This window comes from Scardinius erythrophthalmus, assembly GCF_964197995.2.
Source record: "Scardinius erythrophthalmus genome assembly, chromosome: 9".
Taxonomy (NCBI): domain Eukaryota; kingdom Metazoa; phylum Chordata; class Actinopteri; order Cypriniformes; family Leuciscidae; genus Scardinius; species Scardinius erythrophthalmus.
The window spans coordinates 18,824,774-18,851,028 of record NC_138229.1 but is presented as its reverse complement, the minus strand read 5'-3'; the positions used below and the strand labels follow the sequence as shown (position 1 = coordinate 18,851,028).

Sequence of the window (26,255 nt, the reverse complement as noted above, 5' to 3'; positions counted from 1 at the left end):
AGAGAGAGAGAGAGAGAATTGCAGCCCTATATTCCTCATATGACAAAAGACAAGTGAAATCACCACATAGCAGACAGATGCTGTATTTGTCAGTGTAATATATACAGTGTGTGCTGGAAACACTCTTGTCAAGAGGGTTGGGTGTGAGGTGGCATACTCACAGTGGGAGTGTGGGTGTTGCAGGCCTGACAAGAGAGAGCAGGTGTCTCAGGACGGGCTGACCTCACAGCTTTGACCCTTGGGACCTATCAATCTAGATCTAATGGCAGGGAGGGGGCAAGGAGGGTTAAGAGTACAGGGTTAATCAGGGAACTCCACTTTGTCCACTGTATGTTTCAAAAGGGAAGTTGAGGTGCAAAAATGTTTTCATTTGTCGTATGTCATTTTGAACTAAGGAATGATCATCGTCTGTGCCCTCAAGCGTTTGTGATAGGACTTTAAGTTAATTACTTTAGTAATTTAATAATTTTTTTTGGGGGGGGAAACATGTTGTAGCATCTAAAACAATTTGCTTCTTGTTAGAGGACCACTGAAAAAAATCCACTCCATTCATAAATGGCTCTTTACCGCAAGCCTTTTCTTTAGAAGTGATGACCTGTGAAATATGAGCCGGTGTATGTAGCTTGAGATGGTTGAGGTTTCTCACTGTCTCCCATTCACATGCCACAAATGTTTAACCTTGGCAATTCCCACCAAAATATTTCTCAAACTACACAGGTTCTAAGTTTGTCTCAACCATTTGTGCGAGAGAACTTTTTCAAAAACGATGCAAACTATGACACGACCTACTGAAGTTGGAGGAAATACCAACACGGCTGACTCTGATGTCATGTGACTACGTGACATACAGTACCTCTGTGTGATCCTCTTCCTGTTCGTGCGTCAGCGGGAGGTTTTTGAGGTAAAATGTAACGTGAGATTAGGCGCTAATGGCTGTGGCTGATGAGCAACAGAACTTCCGAGTGTTATGTCTGTTGATCGGTTCTTTCTATATTAACTGTAGTCCACTATGGGGTCCGTGTTCATATACTAAAAGAGAAGAACAAAGCAGCTGGTGGGTGACCTTCCACTCGCTCCAGTGAGCTCAGAGGAGGAGAGAGACGACATAGGCTGGCGCAACTCTCATGGTGCTCAAATACGACCCTCTACCAGCCAACAGCAGCTGCTTCGCACTATTTTGGTCTTAGGATCACCAAAGCAATCCTCTAGACAAGGAACAATTTTCACACTCGAGGGGGAAGGACCGCTCTAAAATAAAGCATAGGCTACCTGCACTTAGAGAGGCAGTAATGGGAGCCCCCTGTCTGAGCTGTACTCTGTCTAATAATTTTCTGTATTAATCTGTATAATCATTAAAAACTCTTCTTTGACTTATAATAGGGTATTATATGATTTGGACTGGCTGCTGGTCAATGAAATGGGATAAAATAATGTCAGAACATGCATCAAGACTTTGCAAAGTCACCTTTTTAATTATAATTTTTATCAATAATTTCCAAAAAAAAAAAAACATTCCTTCATATATACGTTTCAGTGTCATTAAGGTGTGTGGGACAGTTCATATCAAAACTTTCATCAACCTTTAAAATGAAAACAATACATTCAAATGAGTTTGAAAATGTGAAGATATTACATTGACATATTAAAGCCATTTCAAATGCCGCATTTAACCCTTCCGTGCTGTTGAAGGTCCTTTTTTTTTTACCCGGTTTATTCTTTAACACAGATTTACTGCAACTTTTTAGCCTAAAACTTCAATGCAGCCTGGATTCTTCCGCTGTGATGTTTTGTACGGTCAATTTGACCCAGTAAGAGCTACGCTGGATCTTCAATCGTGACAGCACGAAAGAGTTAAATGCTGTTTTACACCAGAACATCTTAAATACTTGCTGTTTTTTTTTTTTTTTTTTTAATACAGAAATTTTAACTTTGCTTGGTAAAAGAGATGCTTAGAAACAAAATGACAAAAATCTTTATTTGTTTAACATATGCCAAATTTCATGGGGAACTTTGAATTACATCTAATATGCATCAGGTCAGGGTGGAATATAAACAGAAATAGAAAACAAACAAATTAAAAATAGCCATGTACATAGCCGATGAGTGTAAATCAATGGCGTTTCCCCCTGCCACAAAAAGGAAAAAAGAAATAATTCTTTAAAAATAAGTCTGTTCTACATTTGAAGATTAATCTCTCTTGTCAAATGACAAGCCATCATCCATTCTGATGCTCTTCTCTTCCCTCCTCCTTCCCTCTCACATACTCTCGCAGTCTGACAAAACCTCTGTAAAAATAGTCAGCCTGTTACTGCTGAAATTCATTCTTCACACGACACATACAGCCCCACATCCGTGGCCACCAAATACAACGCGCATGCAGGATGTTCGAATCAATCAGCAAAAGATGCTGTGCTGTAATTTTAGTCAAGGCCATTAAGTGTCCAACTGTTGACTAAATATATTCTGACTTTGTATATAAAATATATCTATTTATATGTATACATTTGTCATTTAAATACTGGTGCAAACGCACCATGTGCACATTAATTGCAACCACATCCTCATGCACCACCAGACTAAAATAATGGAGAATAACAGCAGATTTCCACAAAATTCCTAATTAAGACAGCATTTCAAAAATCACATATTGTCTGAGGTAAACTATAACACTGTTATAAATTCTTTAAAGGCAGCCATCTCTACATTCGCATTTATAACCAGTGGGTCGACCTGAATGTATTCAACACAATTTTGCAGGCATAATATTGAGGCAGGTACCGCTCTGCACATGTCAAGTTAAGGGGTAGAGCGAGGGGGTGGGTGGGTGGGGGGGTTAGAGGGCACAGTATATCAGGCCATGAAGATTAAAGGTGCAAAATGTAACATTTAGTCATTTCTCAAAAAATAAAAGCCATGCATTATACCCTACAGTAAGTACAATGTCAAACATACTACAAACATACCATTCTTCTTTTTTTTTAAAGAAAAATACACACAATTTTAAAATAATACTTCAAATAAATATATATATTTTTAATCAAACCACACACTGTACTTGCATTTTTCAAAAGCCAATATTTAAATAAATAATATTTGATTTTGTTTTCTCAGTAGGTCATCTTAAAGTTACAACTGTAACGTGCTGTTATTTTCAAGTTTGATTTCTGAGAATGAGAATACAACAGGCTAGAGATATTTTCATCATCTTTAGCTACAGGTGCAGAAAAAAGAACACAACAGAAAGAAAAACATCAAGACAAAGGCGTTAAACCAGTACCATGCACAGGCGTGTCATGGATGAATCTCCTAAAACAGGAGCAGATGTTAGACAAGGCTGTAGAGATGGGTAATGGAATAAGACTGGCAAGTGACCCTTTCAAAATGTGCATGGTGTTTTGAACCAAGTGGAAAGCGGACACTGGTACACACTCCTGCTGCCCAAACACACTGGCAACCCACTGCACATCTCCCCTTTAAAACGTCAGTTGGTAAAATAGTAAGGCAGCTGTTTGCTTCTGTCAACTAAAAGTGCATCTCCGAACATATCCAGTTAAGTCCCCCCATTCCACCCCTCCCCATAGCAGCGGGGGTGGACATGCACTTGACTGGGTACGGCTTGGATCAGCAGATTCTTTTTCTTTCCCAACGACTGCTTGCTTCAGCTTTCAGAGCCCAAGCGAGTAACAAATCATCGCCAGAGGAACTGGGTTGGCTCAGGTCGAATGGTCCGGGTTTCGTCTTTCTCCCATGATTTGCTCTAATTCCAGTCGTCCAGTCCTTTGCCTGTGTCTGAGTCTGACTGGCGTCATTTTGTTTTAAAGGCCATTGACGCAACTGCGGAGAATTAGGGGCCTATGCCGCTAGTTTTCATGAGCTCACTGAAGGGTCGAAACAGTTAGAGGGTAAGTAATTATGTTGAATAACATTCAGGCACAGCTGCAATTACATGGCAAGAGTAAGGTAGACTACATTAGTTGGTGACTGACATGGGGCAAAGATCAGGTTCTATGGCAACCTGCAAAAATCCTCCATTTGAGTGCGAGAGTCTTACCTGAGTTTAATGTTCCGTCAAGTGAGAAAATGGACAAAAATAATTGCCAGTCCAATATTTATCAGCATCACTAGAATGACCAATATTGAGTTGGGACCCTGAAGAACCAACAAGAGACAAAGCTGTAGATTAGCAATCGAATGTAGAGAAACTCAAAACGCCACCTGCTCTCAAATAGCAACTGAAAATATTCTGGCCAATATCGAAAAGCCGATAATCATTTTCATGTTACGGTCGATAAATGGCCAATATTTAAATTCTATAAAATTGTGTTTAAATAAATGTAAATGTAAAACTAACAACTAAATCATTTTATATACACTCTCAGAAAAAAAAAAAAAACAGGAACAAAAGGTGTTACTGGGGAGCTACCCTTTCAAAAGGTACACCTTTGTACTTTATTTACCCCTAAAGGGTGCATATAAGTAGTGAAGGGATGAATGATATATCAGTACCATATTGATTTATTGGCCGAAATAAGATATTTTCTATTATTACATGGCTTGGCTGAATTCCAATGTAGAATGCGGTCTGTTATTTCTTGATAACAGACCGCTGCGAAGTATAACAGACCGTTGCCATGAAAAACAGCGCGTTGCTATGGACGCGGAATGGACTATTTTCTTTAGCGGAAGCAATACAATCGTTTTTAAATCAATAAACTCCTTTTTAAATAAAGAATTTGTGTCAAATTATTTATTTATTTTGTAGGTAGCCATGTAATAAGCGGGATAATGTATAGTGAGCCGGTTGTTATAGTGAATAACAACCCCTTCAGGCTGATTCAAGATCCCTCCGCTACGCGTCGGGATCCCGTTCAGCCTGTCGGGGTTGTTATTCACTATAACAACCGGCTCACTATACATTATCCCTTACATGTATTGGTATTAGCCAATATTGTATATTTAATTGCAGTATTACATTCTACTATTCATACCTTTACCGTCATGTAACTAATTTAAACTAATTTTAAACACTAAGGGCCTTATCTTGCACCCAGCGCAATTGACTTTGTACACCGACGCACGTTTCATTCCTATTTTGCACCCGAAGCACAGCGGACTTTTCCCTCGGCAGACGCACGTCGGTAAATTAGGATTTAGCGAAAAGAGGAGGCGTGTTCCGGCGCAAACGGTCCCTGGTGCTATTTTGCAGTTCCAGAAAACAGTTCTGCCACAGACCAGGAAAAATCTAGTCTAAAGTCAGTGGCGCGTTTTCAGTGGCGCGTTCAGATGCTATTTTAATGCTCTCATCTACAAAGATGCAGCAGCTAACATTTTTGCAAACCATACATAATTACAAGGAAAAATATTCCACACGAGGGAAATCATTGTGGTGTCCATGAAGATGATAGGCATGATAGGAAGAAAATAGGCATAAATCTAGCTTACATATTTACCCAAATTATTATACGCCTGTTTAACCGAAGCTTATTTGGGTGGGTTTCTCCCATCCCCATACAATGTAACTTCTCTGTCTTTTATGGCCCTGACGAGAACGTCGTTCTCCTCGGCTGTGAACCGCTCCTGGCGTGTACCTGGCAAATCCGCCGTTGTAATAGCAATCCGCCATGGAACAAACGCGCCTGCTCTTAAAGGGAATGTGAGATGACGCTCTGATTGGTTTATTTCACATTACGCCCAAACCACACCTATGAGTAATGTAGCTACTTCAGACCAACCCATTTTAGATTTGCGTCGGGCGCAAGAGTCATTTATCCCGCCGTTATAATAGCAACAGTGCCCGAGATCCGCCCACAAAGTTACTTGCGTTTCGCGTTTGATACTTGCGTTTCAGAACGTTAAAATAGGGCCCTAACTCTATAAAACATTAATAACACAGCTAAATATAGTCTTTAGGAAATCTCAAAAATCTCTTTTTTTTTTTAAATAAATAATATAGAATTTTAACAATGATTATATAGATATACTGTGCAAAGAGCACAGTTATGTTATTCAGTATGCAGTCAAGAATAGTCATTTTAGCAATAAATGTCATGCAGATTGCAGCTACTTACTGATTCCTCCTCAACAATGTCAGTAGTAATTTCCATGCTGGCTTTCTTAGTTTCTGCTAGGCTCTTTGGCTTCAATGATTCTTGTTTCTTCAGTTTGGGCTCGGGTTTGCTCTCTTTGGCCATTACTGGTTTGGGTGTCGGTGCACGGTACTGCTTTGCAGGTGGGGGCATCCTGGCAGTCGGCATTACATGGTGTTCTTCATCCTCCAGATCATCAGGTGGCATCATCACCTCAGCCTTCACAAAGTATCCATGATACTGGGAGTGCAGCTCACCGTTCCCAGGGCTGGAGGCATTGGCGACCGGCACCGGCGGCTTGGAGGGTTTGGCTACAGGTACTACATCCTGTTTTACTTCCTGTTTTTCTGATATCCTGGAAGTAGCCTTGGTGACGCCCGCTGCCAGGTTTTCGGCAGCAGGGGGCTTGTTTTCTTTGATGGCTTTAGGGGCACTTCTGTTAAAGAAGGGCTTTTTCTTGCTGAGGGGGGGTGAGGGAGGTGGTGTAGGACCGGGGCTTTGGGAAGGGGACTGGTTTGGGGTTGTGCCTTTGCGATAAAAGTGCGGACTTCCTGAAGGTGATTTCTCTTTCTTTTCTTCTGGTACTTCTTTAATCTCAATGGGCTCACTGGAGAATCTCTGCTTGATATAGTCAGGGCCTTAAAAAGGTATAAAGAAAGGCAGAATTAGTTTTATATTTCATTAAATTTTATTCTAGATATCAATATTAATTTTTTATTTATTATGTGTATTTTATATAAATTTAATATTTTGTTTTATTTTTATTACATTTTATATAGACTCAACATCTGAATCTTAATAAAACCCAAATGTAATAAGATCAAATTATTACTGTCTGACAAAAAGGCCTTGATAGATCTAAATGCGTCTCAAATGCTCAATACTCAAGAGTGCTGCTTGTGAATATCAAGCTCAGAATAAACTGCCAGCACAGATGCAATTTCACATTTTCAAAGTCTCAGTCTGTTAGTGTATATACAGGGATGGACATTAAGAACTTTGCCACTTGCTTTTATGATTCAAGTCTGAGCTTCCAGTCATTCTCCAGATTCTCTAGACCACGGGTATGGCCAGAGTGGCCTCACAGCTGACACAGATGGGCTTTCTAGAACTTGCACTGGATTGTGTCCAGGGCCAGGCTAAGACTGCGAATAAATCACACCGTTTATCAGCCTTTTTACAAAGCTGAAGTGTGGAACAGCTCATCTGCGGAGAGCCTTGACAACAAGCACTCTCAAAAAACAAACAAACTGTAAGTACATTTCAGGACCCTTTTAGTCCATGTTGTTCCCCTGAGAACATTATGTTGATGCTATGATGAGGCAAAGAAAATTATTTTAATATTTCTGGGAGAGCCTGCAGGTCACATGAGAATTTATCAGCCTCACTGCATTGAATTAAGGTGATTTTTATTAAGTCTGTAAGATTGTAAATCATAATGTGGCTTTCAAATGTACTTGCAGCAGACTAATGTGAAATAAAACGTATTGTAAACTAAAACGAGTGTGTCTTACTAATATAAATATTTGTCATTTTATCCCAATTTTTTTAAGACGTGATTTCTGCAGCAAGATTATATTGAAGAAAAATTAATGAGCCTGACTAGACCTGGTCAATATTTACCTAAAACATGTGCAGGCAACGCAAGTCCGAAGAATCGTCTCCATTTCAATTCATGAGTTGGAATGTAGACTGAAAATGACGGAGCATATAAATGGAGGGAAAACTCTTCATAGAGAATTTTTTCCCCTAAACAGCAGATTTAATCCCACTGTGATTGTTCTGTCAAAACTGGCTATTGTGCAAATAACTGACTGCTGTAATAAACATGTTTGACTGCAACGACTGATTTGTTTTTTAACAGCCGCTATTTTGAATCCTGGAAGTAGAGATGCAAAGTATTTCAGGAAGCAAGAATAGTTTTGAACAGCCGTATCCATAGTGATCCACAAAATGTAAAATACATTTAACTTCATACGAAATATGTCACTGGCCAGCCATGCAGACCTGCAATTGAGTTGGGGGGTAGGGTAGGGGATTTAAGGAGTCCACTTGGAGTGTTTGGGAATTATCCCGAAACCATTTGGTAATGTATGGACAAATGCCAAAGGCTTTTTGGCTTTAAAAAGGCTTTATATGAGCAGAAAGTGGTTGAAGAAACTCTGGCCTCCCTGAATTGAGGTTGATGTGATATTATTGATATGAATCATACATGCATGGGCCATGTTACATTTATCAAATGCTAACGTACAGTGGTGGACACTGGACAGTAAAAAAGCATTTTTACTTTGTTACTGTAGGTATATTTTTCTAGTATCTCTTTTTCGCAAAACTTTTACTTCACACTAAAGCATATTATTGTGCTTTTTACTATATTTAAAAAAAACATATTCCTCATTTCGTACTGAAAAAACACCACCCCCTCTGAGACAAGAAAGCGATGCCCGATTCATAACCAAGCTGTTTCTTTCCAATGAACCTGATGAATTGTTTCACAAATCACACAGAACAATTCATTTGTGAACCGGACTGATCTGCTTGAAGCTGTTCTTTAATCAACAACTCACTGATTTAATGATCCAGTCAAAATGAGCCAAGCTCCAGGATATCTTCAGAGCTTGAATATGCGCGAGACTGATGGTGTGAAAAGTAAGTTATAATGCCGAATTTACTGTAAATTGATTACAATAAATGAAATCATATTAAGGTCATGAGTGTCAGTTATCTGTGAATTAAATCTACTAAAAAAGCTTTCTTTTTTCACATTGAAATTCTTCAGTGTGGACATGTCACCGTCTGTATGATGGTTTTAGGTCAAATAACGAAAATTTATGTCCAAGCGTCTTCCCCGCTGCTCTACAAGTTTCAAATGATATGATAACTAATATGTTTGCAATAGTGTTCATCTTTAAATTTTAACATAGTTTGCCCTGTGTGTCGTCTGTACATTGTATTGTATTTGTAGCCACGTTTAGCTACACAAATTAAGTTTTTCCTAATTTTTACATTACTCTATGGTATATTATTTCACTTGCTTGCATACTCAAATTATCATTAACTTATTTTAGTATACTGAAGTTTAATGTTTTGCTAGTGTATAAGTGGTTCGGGTAAAATAATAAAAAAGTTTGCTTATCAATACATTTTATAGTCTGCACTAATCTTTGTTTACTAATGACTATTCATACTAGTGCTGGCTAGAATAATTAATAAACATGGTTCATGGATCAGTACTTTTACTTTTACTTTAAATAATTTGCAGGCATTAAAAGCAGTTGGAGCTGGGCTCAGAGAAGCAGTAGACAATTTATGCAAATGATATTCCTCCCCTTCACAACTCATTTGCAATTGTATCTGCTCTATTTTTCTAAGCTTGACAGGGAGGCAAAAAAAGAGACACTTGACCCAGACACAAAGACAAGGACACAAAGGGAGTAATTAGGGAGGGGTGAAAGGGCATATAAAACGTGTGTGTATGCATGAGAGAAAGTGAATGTGTGCATGGATGGTGGGATACCTGGTTGATGGAAGTTGGGGGACAGTTCTCTGGCCACTGCTCTGGCGATATCAGAGTCCTGGCTGGCAGACAGACCGGCCTGGTCAGCTGCATCTGCTTTGGCCCTGGCGTGTGCGGTTCTGGGTAAAGCAAAGACACAGAGCTGGAGTCAGACAGCTTGGAAGATAAGATATGGGAGAAGAGTGCATCATTTTAACACTGCCCCTGGCACTGTCAGTCACCACCACTGCAGTGGCTGCATGGCCAGAGTCCACAGAACTGCTCACAACAAGCACACAAAGATGCATTCATTAACAAGCTAAGAATCAAGTTACTATACTGTGAACTGCTTTTATTTTCCTATTTATAAAAAGCGAATGATGCTACAAATTGAGCTAATTGTTGGCATTAAACTTTGGAAAGAGTACAAGACTGTCCTCTGTCAATATACAAATATCTAGGGCTGAGCAATATATATTTATTTTAAAAGATCTTAAGCTTTTTCAGTCTTTTGATAATATTTGATAAACACTATAAACAGTGTTCAACATACATTACCGTTTAAAGTTTGGGATCAAAAAGATTAATATTTTTTTTTTTTTTTTTTATTCTGCAAGGATCATTGAATTGATCAAACGTGTCAGTAAAGACATAATGTGATGTTACAAAAGATTTATATTCCAAATAAATGCTAACTATTGAACTCTATTCATCAAAGAATCCTGAAAAAAAGTTATTACCGTTTCCACAAAAATATTAAGCAGCACAACTGTTTTCAACAATGATAATAAGAAATGTTTATTGAGCACTAAATCAGCATTGATGTGACACGGATGATGTGACACTGAAGACTGAAATGATGCTGAAAATTCAGCTTAGCATCACAGAAGATGTCAAAAACATTAAAAATCTTACTGACCCCAAACTTTTGAACCGTATGGTGTCTTAATATATTTTTTCAGTCTTGTGATAATGTTTATATATAGGTATTTGCTATGAAATTTTTAATGCAAGGAGCATTTCTGAGTAATGATGCAAACAAATCTTCAAATCATGAGTCAATTTATCGAATCAAACACTCTCTAAACTCTCAAACAACTCTAAACACTGGTTTTCCTACTAAAGCTCAAATCAAATAAATGATCAAACCGTCTCTGTATTAATGGTCTAGTACATAAGACTTATAAAAAAGACTTAAAAAAATAAAAAATCAATATAATATGCACAACGTTTTATGGTGCCTCCAAAGCCATTGTAAATATAGTGTCAATATTTAATATACAGCAACCTACTCCATATTTAATCCACAAAACGTTTAAATATAACTTAGTATTTTGTATCAGCCCAAAAATGCCTTAAATAACCCATCGGATTAACACTCGTTAAGAGGATGTATGCATGAGTAATCAGTTAAGACAGTTTTGTATACAGATGTATGTTGCAATATAATGCCTTCATATACAGATACAGTGCCATGAGCACTGAAAGGCTACATGACATCAAACCTATTTTTAGTTGGTTTAAACATATCAGTCAAACTGGTCTGTTCTTCTTTTAGGCAGTGTCCTACTTAAAAATCCCCATCGCATATACAGAGTAAAATATGAATACCAATACCATCTTCTCTCTCATTGTAAAAAACTGCATTAACCATTATTGTTTTTTGTATTCTTTGCACCAATATTTTACCAGGCCATGTAATCTTAACATGAATGAAGTCATAAAGTGTTACTTGAGTTGTCATGAAACATTCCAATCCAGACAAAGTATCTTTTGAAGTCCATCCACACTGCAACTGTTATGCTAAGCTTGCTTTTAAGGGATCATAGTCTTTAACTGTGGTGAGGAGCTTTCGGGACACATTCTAAGAAGAGCTGTGCAAGTAAATTATTGAATCTAATGCTCTGGCTGAATGAATTAAACTAGCCAGCCTTCTATTTTCCTTCTAAAAAACAAAGCTTGAGTAATAAGGTCTGCACTGTATATACATGGTACAGTATAACTGAGACATAACACTGGTCCTCTGCTGAGAATTGCAATAATGGTGATAAATGAAACATTAAATAGGAGGAAGATATAATGTAAGCGTGATTTAGAGAGTCATGTCATGGTGTGGTTGCACTAAAACAAATATACTGAGGGTCTGGCGCTTGTATAGAGCAAAAGCAGTTCTAATACTCTGTGAGAGCGAGATGAATGCTTTATTATGGTTCTGCCCAAACCATCCCAACACAGATCAGCTCACATTCAAAGGTTGAACACAACATTCAAAGGTTTGGGGTCAGTTTTTTTTAAATGAAATTTACAATTCTAATGCATTAAATTGATCAAAAGTGACAGTAAAGGGAAAAAGATAAACAGTTTTTTGCTGTTCTATTCAACTTTCTATTATTCAAAGAATACTGAGGAAAATGTATTATGGTTTCCACAAAAACTTTAAGCCACAAAACCGCTTTCAACGTTGATAATAATAATGTTTCTCGAGCATTAAATCATCATATTAGAATGATTTTCTGAAGGATCATGTGACCCTGAAGACTGAAGTGAAAAAGAATACAATTTTTAAATAAATATTAAAATAGGAATCAGTTATTTTAAATTGCAATATTCCACAATATTACTGTTTTTTTTTATCAAATAAATGCATCTTTGGTGAGCACAAGAGACTTCTTTCACAAACAAAATCTTGCAGACTCTATAGACCTTATATAGCCCCGCCCCTTTTCAGCATTGCGCTCTTTGTCTTTTGACTTCCGGTCTGTATTTTCACAGTGATATTGCGTATTTTTTAATGAACGGCTCGTTTTAAAATCTTCCCGGTCTACTGACATTTGTTAAGACATCTGCTTTAAACATTACAATCCTCATGATAACTTTCGTTAACTTTACATTAAGTAAATCCACTTCAAAAGCTAATTACTCCTGGACAGCAATGCCATAGGAATATACAGAGCGACCGCAAAAACGGAAGTTCAAAGACAATATTCTAAATATGGCGGCGCTCTCGTTTCTCTGGCGCATAAGGTCTATATAGTAGTGCATATTGTGAAATGATACATGTAAAAGTAATTTAAAAGGAATAGTTTACTCAAATATGAAATCTTCAAAAGTCATTTATTTACTATTGTTGCCACATTTATGCATGTGGAAAGACATCAATAACATTTAGTGGTATAGATTATCAGTGAAAGTGTACTTAATTTTTGGTATAACAATGCTACGGAGCCCATAAAATGACATGCGGGTGGAAAAAAGTATGAGATGGGAGGAAAAATAATAAGTCAATGTTCATGAATTTTCATTTTTGAGTGAACTGTCCCTTAAAATATGACAACTTACTGATTAGAATTCCAAACTATTTAAAATAAACAAGCATGGCTCCTTTAAACACACAAGACATGTATAATATTAATATAATATTAAGAGAGCATCTACACTCTATTTGTCAGCCAAGTAATAAGCAGTATCTTCTCTAGGAGTTAATAGACCTAATGTAATATTCTTTGGAGTCTGAGCCAGGGAACATCTCCTAGGCGACAGATGGAGCACTTGCAGAAATTCTGAGGGTTTTAATTTGGCAGTGTCTCCTCACATTCGCCCACTCTATCACACACAAGAGCTCAGATAAAGATGTGAAAAGGAGCACATCCTCCCAGCTTGAGCTCACAGCAACTCAACACGTGTCTCGATTCTGATCTGTCCAGTTAGCTTTTGCAAACGTACATTTCTGTACATATTCTCATAGTACTAGTTTATAAGATATTGACATTGATGTGCCGGACAACATTGATAAGTTATTTTCACATTAGAGGGCTGCAAATCACTAAAAATGTTTTATCGTGATTAATCTCATAATTCTTTTTCAGTTAACACATCCAGTTCATTATATATATATATTATATTATATTATATTATATTAGTCTTTTTACTGTATTTTTGTTTAAATAAATGTGGACTTGGTGAGCATAGGAGAATTCTTTTAAAACATTTTTTTAAAAATCCTTCCTTAAACTTTGGAATGGTAGCATATTTAATTAATCGCATATGCAAAATGTTTGCCTTGGACAGACATCAAACAAGCATAAGTGTGCCTATGGGAACTTTACAACATAAAATTAATTTCGCAGTCATCAAACCACTACAAACGGAGCATATAAAGTAGAAGAAAACATTTATCTACATAAACTGTTGTGGAGGACAAACAGAAGATTAAGAAAGATGGTTAATCTGTTCAGGTAATCCCACCTGTTAAAGCCTTGACCAAATCTACAAATTTGCAGGATCTTTCATAAAATCAACTTTTTTTTTAAATCACCGCAAAAAAATTCAATAATTAATAGTTTCCACCAATATAGTCATCACAGTCTCCTCACCACTGTCAGTAACCAAAAGTATTGAATAAAATGAAACTAAATAACATACATACAATAATAACTATTTTATTTTGGCAGGAATTATGATTGCCAGGTTAAAAAGTAAGTCTGTGATGACAGGATTAACGCACACATACACACGGCTCTAAACCTGAGTGCTCTAACAGATGATAACAGGACGCAGACTGGCTACTGTGTCAGTGACGGCTGCAAGACTATATTCTTGTCAGCGATTGAGAAGCCAGCTCCTGCCTTGCCTTATTTAGTCAGGCTCAGTGCTGACACAGTGTGCACATGTGTGAGAGAGCACAGGCCGGAGAGCCGAAGAACCCTCTCTCGCTCTTTTTTTTCTAGACTCCTTCAAGGCAATCTGAAGCCTCAGACACTCCGCACATTCCCTGAACCCTTACAGTGCTTATCACTTCTCTCCCTAACAATCTTCAAAGGCACTGAGATATTTTATTCATCCAGTAGCTCTGGGACATATTACTATTTCATTAGCTACATGGACTGTGCAAGCCTCATTACAGCAGATTTCATTAAAATTCATACTCTTTCAGCTATAAGAAAGAAGCCCATGGTAATGAATGAACAGGACATTGACACGTTTTTTGTGATGACAGAAAGAAGTAAATAACTGCATTAATAGAGCTAAGCAGAACTTTCAAGCTAGAAAATAATGAAAAATGCAATAAAGTAATACTAAATACTGTTAAAGAAGTACAAAAAAGAATAGTGTGTCATTACTTTCTTTCCTTCATAAATCAAAAAAGGAGAAATAATGCACTGGTCGCTCTTGAAAAGCCTTCAAGCTTTAAAAAGATCTGAAATCGAGAACCAGATCGGTCTGATTCATTAAACAGTATCATTCAGATCTGTTTTGTGAACTGAATCAACTGACTCACAGAAAAGCTCAGACTCAAAAGAATAATTCATTCACAAATCTGACATCCCTACTGAACTATATTTTGAACACAGCAAGGAAAGCTGGGGTGAGTGTAATGTTTTCCAGCATTTGAGTAATATGGATCATTTTTATGATATAGAGCTTGACAGTCCCAGCCCTCATTCACCCATATTAAAAAGAGAGCCGAGGATATTCTTAAAAGATTCACATATTGTGTTGCCTTTCATGAGAGAGAAAACAATGTCTGAGGAAAAGAACAAAAATGAATAACTAAATGTGTCTCAAATTGAAAGGAGATCACAAGTGAGAAAACTTCCTGAACTTCGGAATCAACACCATGCCAGCATTAGCACAAAGGCTCAGGGGTGTAATTTGTGGGGGGGTTGGGGGGGGGAGATAACCCCCCCAATATTTAAATCTATACATTACAACCCCCCCAATATTTATACCATGATCACATGAAAAATATGCAGACCCAAACTTCAACCCCCCCAATGTTCAAACCAAATCTACGCCCTTGCAAAGGCTCACATGTCCTAACATAAATCAGAGGTACCACTCAGCTCACACAACATTATTGAGTTCCTGTTTAACACACTCTGATCTTCACAACCTGCTTCAACTTGCAAAAGTCGATCTGTGCCTTTAGCAAGCTTTGTCAATGAATTACAAGAGAAAAAAATTACTTTTACTGGTTTTCTAAAGTGGGAAAATACCATTTAGAAAACAGTAATGGATATTTCCTTAATCATTCCATGTGTGACTTAATTGATAAGTGTTATGTATGATAGATATAAAAATAACTGATGGTAATTCAATCCCAGAGGTATGAAGCAGCGTCGCCTTTGAAAACGCATTTGCAATTTGATTTGCACATCCCACCACACCATGAAGTTACATAAGTATCTCCTCTGAGCTTGATACATCTGTGCTTAACTTCTCTTAGGAACGTATACGCAGTACATGCAATTACTCCTCTAAACATTTTTTAAATGATTATAAATGTTACGACTGGCACCCCTGATTCCTCTGTGACTTCATTCAGTGCATCCATTCAGTACATCCTGTTGGCTCCGCATTGATTATGTGATCAGCATGAGAGCTATGGCCAGGGGGCATGCGATGGCACTCATGCAAACAGACTATTCATTGGGGCTCTTCTGCACAATAGCTGCCTGCCTGTTTGCCTGGTCACTTACCTGCTGCGTTTCACTCATTCACATGAGGGCGAATGAGCAGCATTTAGCTCCTTTACAGTTTGGGATAGTGCATGCATGTGCTATGTTGGTTGGAGGAATGTAATTATTGTGAGTTATAATCTTATGTGCAAGATAAAGGATAGAAAGAGATCAGAAAGAGAGTGAGATAAAGAGCCGAGATGTTTTCGTAAATAGATGCAATTGAAAGTGTGGTGTAGGATTAATCTGGAAGAAGTATTAACCTTGAGGTGGCGATTTCTACTTTTGTTCGGGAAATGGCAGACGCTCTTATGGCTCCCTCAACGGCACGGTCCACTTTCTGCTTTGTCTTGGTGTTTTTGAGGGGAATAAGCTGCTTCTTGATACCACGCACCAAAACGTTATTTTTGTACTTCCCCTCTTCTTTCGTCCCATCAGGGAACATTGTGCACCCATAGCCATGCCGCTTGTTGTTTATCCACTCCCCTTCGTATTTCATCCCATTGGAGCGTTCGCTGACACCGAAACCATTCCGCTTGTCATTCTTCCACTCGCCCATGTACGACTCGGTCGTGGTGGCATCGACGTTGTCCTCAGTCGGCAGGTACTCGTCTGCCACTTCTCCATCACCAAAACTAATGGTGGAGTTTGCGTCGCTAGAGCTTATGCGGCTCATGGTGGCGTCACTTCGCGCCGAACTGCGCTTGCTGGATATGGAGGAGCGGGAGTCGGACTTCCTAAGCTGCTTGAGGCTCCCGAACAGCGAACCCCGTCTGAAGAGGCCCTTTTTTTTGCCGGAGCCCACTTCGCTGTCGCTGTGGAAGTTCAGGACAAAACCCCCGCGGGTGCCAGCGGGGCTGTCGGACATGTGGTCGTGCAGGACAGAGCCGTTACTCTGCTCGCTGCGGAGGGAGGCCAGTGAGGTGCGCAGCGGGGAGCGGATGACAGTGGCCATGCCGTAAGGCACGCTCTGACGTACGCCATAGCCGTGCCGCATGCCACCCATCCACTGGCCCTGGTATGTACCTGGCAAAGGGATTAGAGAGACTTTAGACTAGATATTGCATAACACATAATACAGGGATTACATACAAAAGAAAACACTAGAGAAACTAACATGTCTAGGTGCTTTGATGATTTTAAGGGATGTTTAGAATTTGTTTATTGAGGCATCACAATATTTCCAAGCTAATTAGATTAAACAATGAACTAGATACATTTCAATAATTAAAATAAATAGATGGGCTTTTTTTATAAATAATTTATTCATTATTTATATTTTATTTATTTGCATTCCATGAATACTGAACACAGTATTAGTGAATGGTATTTCCATTTCCTATTTTAAGGAGTTCTAAACTGCAAGTACTAATCATAGACCTTCTTTTATTATTTCCTAAAATCTTTTAAAAGAATCTATTAAAAGTCTGAATTCAAGAATAAAGACTAATTGATAAATCATTTTAAGAACAATTTACCATAAGAAAAAGTGAATAGAATCTTTCAAAAAACAATAATGTTTAAAAGTTTTTAATGTTTTTGAAAGAAGGCTGTTATGCTGACCAAGGCTGCATTTATTTGAGAAAAAATACAGTAAAACAGTCATATATTTTATTACAATTTAAAATATCTGTTTTCTATATATTTTAATAGGTACTTTATTCCTGTGATGGCAAAGCTAATTTTTCAGCATCATTACTCTTAGTCTTCAGTGTGACATGATCTTTTAGAAATTATTCTCATATGCTAATTTACTAGTGCTAAGAAAATTGTATTATTATTAATGTTGAAAAAAGTTGTGCTGCTTAATATTTATCTTTTTTAGGGATTCTTTGGTGAATAGAAAGTGCATAAGAACAGCAATTATTTGAAATATAAATCTTTTGTAGTATTATAAATATCTCAACTGTTACATTTGATCAATTTAATGTGCCTTTGCTGGATAACACCCTTACTGACCCCAAACTTTTGAACAGTTCATACACACTATTCAATATAAACATTAGCCATTTCTTCTCTATTGCCACCATGTCTAGGAATGAGTTTTTTTGTTTGTTTTTTTAATATTCAGCAAACATGCAAAGTGTTAAAATGCATAAATAAATAAAAAATCAGATTATAACTGAATAAATTATCATCTAGGCAAGTAATATACAGGTGTAATCTTATCCGCGTTATGACGGTGAATTGACGAAGTGAACAGCTCTCCCTCCTATATCTCATACGCCAGCCTGTCAGACCTAACAGCTTCAACAGCAGAGCCAGCACTATTTTAAAACATGGGAGTAATCTGAGCTGTTGTGAAGTTTGTGGCTCCAGCCAACCATAACTCTTATTTATCCATTCATTCCTTATGATATGCGTATGTCTTTGAAGAATCAAAAATACAAAGTGTGCACAGTCCACACACCCTAACTGGGCTCAGGTGCAGGACAACAAAATAACAATAATGAAAAAAAAAAGATGTCATTGTCAAGAATGTCATTGTGTCTGATGAAGACCTTATAGTCGAAACGTTGCGCTTTCAATAAAAAGTTGTTTGGAGCTGTTACTTTCAGTGTGCGGACATCACACTTCTTTTTTCCATTCTGCGTATGTCATTGCCTCTAGAGAATCAATGTTGAGAAGCTAATATTCAAATAACAGGTAAAATGGCAGAATGGAAGTGTATACTGTGCACAGCAGCACTCTGTCTCAGCAGCCTAGCTGAGCTATCAGTTCTATCAGGACTTTTTGCAGAAGATGAAAGTGAGTTGAGTAAGTGGTAATGTGTGACCCTGCCTAATAAATTCGACAGTAGGCCTAACTCTCTGACGCCACCACATTTCAAGAAAACTTCGTGGTTCTTGCCAAAGTCTTGTCTAAATATCAAATTACCTTGGATTCAAATTTCTTTTTTAAAGACTTAATAATGTACTGTGCAGTGTTAAGTTATTTGAATAGTAATGTTGTATATGCACTTTGTAGCTTAGTTATATTTAATAAAGCAATTTCTGAATGTAAGCAAATACATTTTGACTATATAGCCTACATTTAGCTATTTTAAAGATGTTGCAATATCAGGTATTTATTTTATTCAGGTAACATACATTGTAAGTAATGTTATTAGTATATTATATACATGTATAACATGTATTATATATAGCCTATATATTTAATAGGACAATAATTATAAAGTGAAATTCTGAGAATAGAAAGTTTTAAAATATATACAGTGTAAAAAATATATATGTTACAATGGCAATACACATGTATTTACCACAAATTGATGCTAAAATTATGTTTTTGTTGTGATTTATAATATGTTGCTTGGTTAATGTTATAGCATTAGGCTATTTAATTAATTTCAGTTCATCTTATGGCCTTCTAATTTACCACCTATTTGTCTGTTTTTCAATACAAAGCACATTCAAGTACATTTGTAAATTAACATGATATTAGTTAACAATATATACATAGCCTATGCTTATGAACTGTAAAATATACAGCCACCAAAATGCCACTTAATGTGTGAAACATTGTCACTGTATTTTTAGGTGTTTGAAGAAGTATAAATTCAATTAACTGGTGGACAATTCCACACTTTTAACTTTAGGACCATTTTCCTATATTTAACTTCCAGCGACTGAAATGAGGGCACATAACTTTCATGTTACCATATGTTTTGCAAAAGGAATAAGTTGAGACAAGAGTTTGTCTGCTGGTCTACTAGTCTGGAGAACTTTCATTTGACATGTTGCAGATGTGACTATTATTAGCCATGACCTCTATGAGCAACTTCTGCTGACCAGTCCAGTTATACGCCATTCATCAACTCAACTGCATGGGCAAACTGCTTCATAAATCTGTAGACCGTGATTTATAGGCAAAATCTAACAGTCAGACAGTGGGAATAACTCAAGGCACAATCTTGCTTTGATCTTTCACAAAACGAGAAGAAGAAGAAAAAAATAATCCTTATATTATACATAAGAGGCCTTAGTTTTATAATGATAGCCTATATTACAAAACAGAGACCTGATTTCACTCAGCGGCAGCAGCAGCAGCATCACATACGCAAGACTTTAAAGAACATTAAATAGGTCAAGTGATGTTTAGCTGAACTCACCCCCGTCCCCGTATGTCTCGACCCCATATCCATCTTGCAGTCCATTACTCCATGTGCCTTCATACCTGGCAGGTGTATTGAGACTCTGGCGAACCCCATACCGACCCTTAAATCCGTGACTCCACTCCCCGCGGTACAGCCACCTCCCCTTGGACTCCACGCCGAGCCCGTGCCGCTTCCCCTGAGCCCAGTAGCCCTTGTATGTATTCCCACTGGGCCAGGTGTACACCCCGACTACCTCAAATCCGTTGGACCAGGACCCGGAGTATTCGCCCTGGCCCTTGGGGCCGGTGCAGATGCCGTGTCCGTGGGCTTTTCCGTCATCCCATCCACCGCAGAAAGTGCCGCCATCGTCGAAGTCGAACCGTCCGCCCGTCATTCAGATGAAGGGTTGAAATGAAAGTGTTTGCGTCTCGATGGCTGGTTGGTCGTATGTCGGATGCTCAACAACAATAAAATGGGGGGTAAATATCAGACTGCGGGCGCAGTGGTGTGATGTGGTGGTGTCTGGTGGAGATGGGTGAGCGCGCGCATTGGTGCGAGTGTTGGAGGATCGCGCACAGGCGCCGGAGCCGGAGGCGCTGTCACTGTCGCCGTTCCTGGCTTTTTTTAATGATCCTCTCCCCCCTGTTCGCTTCACAGGGAGGGAGAGAGCGAGGAGACAAGAGCCCAAAGTCGGGCGAGAGACACCCAGCTGCTGACGTCAATACTACAAGCCCGCCCTCACGCTGTAGCCTACCACATTCACATCGTTTCACATTAATGGTGGGTGAACGCTGCAAGTTTTAGTTTTTGATCAGAAATAGGACCAGATAGAGAGACAGACAGATTTAGAATCGAATGTTTAACCATATTTAGTAAATATCTATTTCCCTAGTAAATAACATTATTTCCCTTTCCATATTTTCAGCTCGTCCCTTTTATTTTATTGCGCATTTATTAAACTTTTTTTATATAATGTTTTTTTTTTTCATTTATTATTTTCTATACACCGTATTTTTGTAATTTGTACGATTTGTATACTGAATACTGTAACTGTAGATAGATAGATAGACAAGAGGACCTTCAGATTTATGGATCTGGCATAGACTTTTATTGTTTCTAAGTTCTCCCACCAACAGTCGGACCAGTTTAGTCCACAATTAAGTCTATAATTATGCAGCTTACCTTATTGTAACTACTAAAGAAAACATTGGTAATGTTGTCACAACAAAATAGCCGGACACCGTTATGATCAGATGTGGCCCACGCTTGTCCTGGGTGGATTTATGGCAGCTTTAGTGGTGGAAGTGATCGGCAACTACACTCTTCTAGCCAAAAATAGATCCTGAAAATGTATCATTTATCTGTGGCATCAAAGTCATTTAGGTTACAGAACTGCCAAAACCTTAACCCACGTGTGCCATCTGAACACACTTCTGCAGTATGTCGCCCTGCAGATTGCAATTTCTTTATAGAATGAATGCTCAGATGATGTCAGACACTCGCTGAAAGATAAATGAACTTGTGCCATGCAAAAGGTGACAAAGAACGTCATCAGTCCTCAGAATAGAAACACTGATCCATGTGGACAGTATTTTACAACAACGCTAAAACAATGAACGCAGAAGTACATAGCCTACCCCTGCTGTGGTAAGTTACTATCCTGGGGGATACAAACATTTGAGAGGCTGTGGGGAGAGGCAGTGAAAGTGTAGGTCTCATTTCTTGGTTTCATGCTGAAAGGGTGTTTGTATTTTTGGTTGCGTATGTATTTACATGTATTTTTGGTTGCGTATCAAATTTCATACACACATTTGTGTGTGTGTGTGTGTGTGTGTGTGTGTACCTGCTTAACTATGTTTTGGGCACAAATTTATACCCAGAAGTGACCAAAACCTTACAAAATCTCCAAAAACCTCCCTTTAGGGATGTCCTCATTTGTAAAACTGGTAAAAAAATATTAAAGTGCAGAAAGTTTTGTGTGATGGGTAGGTTTTGTAACACGCATTGCCAAACAAGCAATCTTTTTTCAATTAATTTATACCACCAAATTGGCGATGTATCCTGGGGCAGGGACGGGATGAGGATGACATCTAGTCGAGAAGACTAGTAATAATATTCATGTTAATCAGATATTGGTATGTCAGTGGGATTGAATATGAGATTGAATAAGTCCACCCAATAATATCCACAATGGTTTCGGACACCCAAATGGCTGTTCCCTCAAATAGTGCATAAAGTCTCTATGAAAAGTTTTTTGGCTTTTGGAATGAATATGTTAGCCTTACTGTTATCTATAAGCTAGTGTGTTCCACAACAATGACAAAATTCGCATTTAGAAGACTAAACCCAGCGTTGAAAATGAAAATCAGGTTGATGTCAGACTCCAATGTCAGATTGACGTTAATCTCCAACGTTGGACAGACGTTATTTTATTGTGGTTGAAAATTAAAATCGGGTTGACGTCAGAAACCAACATCCGTCGGGTTCTGACGTCAACCCGACTTTCATTTCCAACCAAAATCCAACGTCTGTCCGGGACATTGGGTTCTGACGTCAGATTGACATCGGGTTCTGTGACGTCAATCCGACGTCGGGTTCTGATGTCAAACCGACTTTCATTTCCAACCAAAATGCAACCCCTGCAACCCAAATCATCCCCTGACTGATCTTACTAGCCTACTTCCTACTCAAGGACCTTGATAGAAATTTAGTGGAGTAAAAAGTACGATATTTGTCTTTCAAATGTAGTATAGTTAAAGTAAAAAGTTTCCAGAAAAAATAATACTCAAGTAAAGAACAGATACTCAAAAAGTGTACTTAAGTACAGTACTCAAGTAAATGTACTTTGTTACTGTCCACCTCCGCCTGGGGGATACAAACATAAGAATCGTGAAATTCTATTATTTGTGTCCTAATAAGATGGTAAATAGCAATACATTTTCTGATGTCAGCAATACATTTTCTGATGTCTCTTTATGGTCTTGTCCTTTTGAGTGTTAACTAAAGCTAAGTTTAGTAACGAGATTTGTGCGATACTTGTCAGACATAGGTCAGAAAATAATGAATATATTGATTTTCATTTAATTTAACTTGAATCAGATTTTACCCAGTAGAATGCTATTGTATTTTCTGACGCCTCCTATCGCTGACATTTTGAATTCTTAGTAACAGGTGTTGTGAATGAGTAGGCTATGAAATTAGTCTCACAATGTATTTGAGCAACAAGGAATGCAAATAGCGACCCCCGGTATTTATCCGTCATGTTTCTAAGCTCTCAATGCCTGTACGCAGTACAGTATGTCCAAATTATTTAATCTTAGGAATTCAGTCAAGATTCAGTTGTGTGACAAATATGACATCCGTAATATAAAATATAGCCTATCGGAAGAAGCTAACTGCTATATAATATAGTTATATTATGTGAAGATGTATTAATGTTTAAATGCGAGTAATGTGAGTTGCTTTTAAGTTATTTAATTGTTAAAAATAATTGCTTAATGGCCAATAAGAAAAGTAAAATCTTGCTTCAGGACATTTTCCCATTATCCACCACAAGGTGTCCCTGTGTGCTTGGTACATTTCCCATTGCGTGTGGAATACACTGAAAATGTCACTTGTAACAGTACATCTCTTTTATGAAGTATGAAAACCTATTAATGCAGATTTCCTCTTTTATGCCTCATTTTGAACACAACCATTGGTTCTAAATACACATTTGGGTTATTGCCATGTCCAAATGACTGTTTCAATCATTTCAAAAAATGATATGAAGTGAAGTAGGCCTCTTGCTGGTTTCATTTGGGCAAGCGTGGGTATGATGTCAGCGTCCTTTCCCCCACACGGCAGCTGTGTTTAAATAAACAAGCAGAAGACAGAAGAACCACTCCCCAAAACAACAGCGCATATTCTTATACCTAAAGCTGACGCATTAAGCAAGAGAGAGTAAAGTTCAATCAACAACAAGAAAAAATCAACTCTTTTTTATGATAAGAACATTGTTTTATGCAATAGTCATATCTCTGTTTTGTTAACGGGAAGTTTTTGTGTGTTGTATGTTACAGCAGAACAGCTGAATGATTCTTCCCTGCGTCATAAACCAAGCAGGACCATTTATAATCACTTGAAAAATTGATTGTTCGCACCAGGAGCTAATTTGGTTACATCATGGTTATCCAATAGTTGCCAACATGGTTATCCAATACAATATTATTCTTATATACATGTCCACCTGACAAAATAAAGCACTTTGGGCACACCAGCTGGTCATTTAAAACCTGTTTCGTGCCTCTCGAGGCACTAGTTCATGGTGGTTCTCACAAAGGCTGGGCCCTCTGTATTTGTTTGGGGGCACTGCAGAGAGTTCAGGCCTCAAACAGCAAGCCAACAATAACACTTGCTAAGCACTTAGATGGAACAAAGACAAAGCCAAGGCTGCCATTGCAAAGCCAGACTATTCCTATAGATAAAGCCATCAGTTCACTCTGTCTTTGTAGGCGCTTTGTTCCACAAAGTGCCTGCGCTCCTATGTGCCTAAAGAAATATTGCTGAAGATAACGCATATCAAATATATTTAAATTCTACTGTGCGTTAAGAAGCATATCATGACATACTAAGACAATGCCATATTGCAGTGGATTTTCCACAGTAACCCCTCGTCAAAGATTGGGTGCTCAAATATCTCAGAAAAACAGTGAAAGTGCGCAAGTGGTTTTCTTTCCCTGCTACAACAATGTAATTGATACAGCACAGCTGGCATGGACTTTGCCATGTGTGAATGAGAGATTTGTTGCATACACATGTACTGTATGAATACATACAGATAGCCTATACAATAGGGCACATAAAATACTTTATGTATGCATCGGATGTTGACGTCAGTATGACGTTGGGTTCTGACGTCAACCCAACTTTCGGCACTGACACATAGAGTGCAACTTTTTTGCAAAGTACAATGTGAAAGTGCAAGGCTGATGCTCTGTAGTGGATTCACACATACATGAGCGTCGCGAAGCAGTTTCATTTCGATTCATTCCGAAAAGACGCAAAACATGCGAAGCCGCAAAGCACACTAGCCTATCTGAATGGTGCGTTTCCACTAGCCTAGCGCGGAGCAGAGTGAGCGTTTTCAGTTCATAGCCTAAAGAAGTTTAGCTTCACACTCACGTGCGAGCTTAAAGCTCAACTTCCATTGGAATTAATTAAAAACACTCGCTCTGCTCCGTGCCAGTGGACACGCTAGTGTAATATGGGCGTTGAAATGAAACGCGCGTACTCACGCAGTTAGCGTGAATCTGGCGGTAGATCGCGCGTCCACAAAAACAAAAACAACAACAACAACAAAAAACTATAAAATAATGAAAATAATAAACTTTCAACAAAACATTCAGGGAATTTAGAACGTTCTGATGAAAGGGTCTATAGGCCTAGGCTAGAAATACGTTTGAGAATGAATCGCTTGTTTTAAAGGAGAAAAAAATATTTCCGTGGTGCCCCTGCGGGCACTTGCCCAAATGGCCCATATGGTTAATCTGCCTATGTGTCTTTGGTCTTTATCTCTCTGAGTTGGTCATTATCCAATTTAAGTCAAGTTTTACACTTATTCATCATGTGCACAAAAATTATAACAGAACTGCACAATGTTTCCATAATTATACACAACACAACGATAAAACAAAATCTGTCTGTGAAGTGTAGTCATAAATTGCTGTTGTGCTGATGGATTGCATCATTCAGGTGGAGGGGAACATTTGATATGCTATTCCTTATCGGACCCTTTGTATCAGCTTGAAAAACATGGTTGCATGACATCATCTCCTTTTTAAAACTATGATTTCAACCACAACATGAGCTCTTGCCATTATGTCAGCTGTTATTGTTAAAACTAACCATTTTAAAAGTAAGGGTTGACTGTTACTGTTCTTTTCATTGATGGTCTCTGACGCATAAGAATAAAATGTATTGCTAATTTATAATATGCATTTTAGTCATAGTTTCATTTTATAGGTTTTGCATGGCATCATATTGTGTCATTCCTATAAACAGTTGTAGTGGTGGATGATGATATCGCCATGAAATAATCTTCTGCATTAATAGTTCGAATGTTTTTAAATGCCGTCTGTTAG

The 26,255-nt window shown here is 38.1% G+C and overlaps 1 protein-coding gene across 3 annotated transcripts; it reads right to left on the bottom strand.

Annotated features, from left to right (window-relative positions):
- Positions 1–1,956: 1,956 nt before the first annotated feature.
- Positions 1,957–20,796, bottom strand: jph1b (junctophilin 1b). 3 transcript variants are annotated; one of them, XM_081374359.1, is made up of 6 exons: positions 20,149–20,796; positions 16,304–17,066; positions 9,604–9,722; positions 6,069–6,724; positions 4,052–4,149; positions 1,957–2,285 (listed from the first exon to the last, which is right to left on the bottom strand). In XM_081374359.1, exons 1-5 carry the CDS (start codon positions 20,525–20,527, stop codon positions 4,069–4,071), a joined length of 1,998 nt encoding a protein of 665 aa, XP_081230485.1. In that variant the 5' UTR covers positions 20,528–20,796; the 3' UTR covers positions 1,957–2,285; positions 4,052–4,068. The 3 variants fall into 3 exon arrangements, with proteins under 3 accessions (XP_081230485.1, XP_081230487.1, XP_081230486.1); XM_081374361.1 differs by having other exon boundaries at positions 1,957–2,126; XM_081374360.1 differs by lacking the exon at positions 1,957–2,285 and adding an exon at positions 3,647–3,878.
- Positions 20,797–26,255: the final 5,459 nt, after the last annotated feature.

Coding starts and splice junctions, on each gene's coding strand:
- jph1b (XM_081374359.1), bottom strand. CDS start 20,527: ATGACGGGCGGACGGTTCGACTTCGACGATGGCGGCACTTTCTGCGGT. Junction 6,725..9,603: donor CCCCAACTTCCATCAACCAG/GTATCCCACCAT, acceptor TACCTTTTTAAG/GCCCTGACTATATCAAGCAG. Junction 4,150..6,068: donor ACATTGTTGAGGAGGAATCA/GTAAGTAGCTGC, acceptor TTGGTTCTTCAG/GGTCCCAACTCAATATTGGT.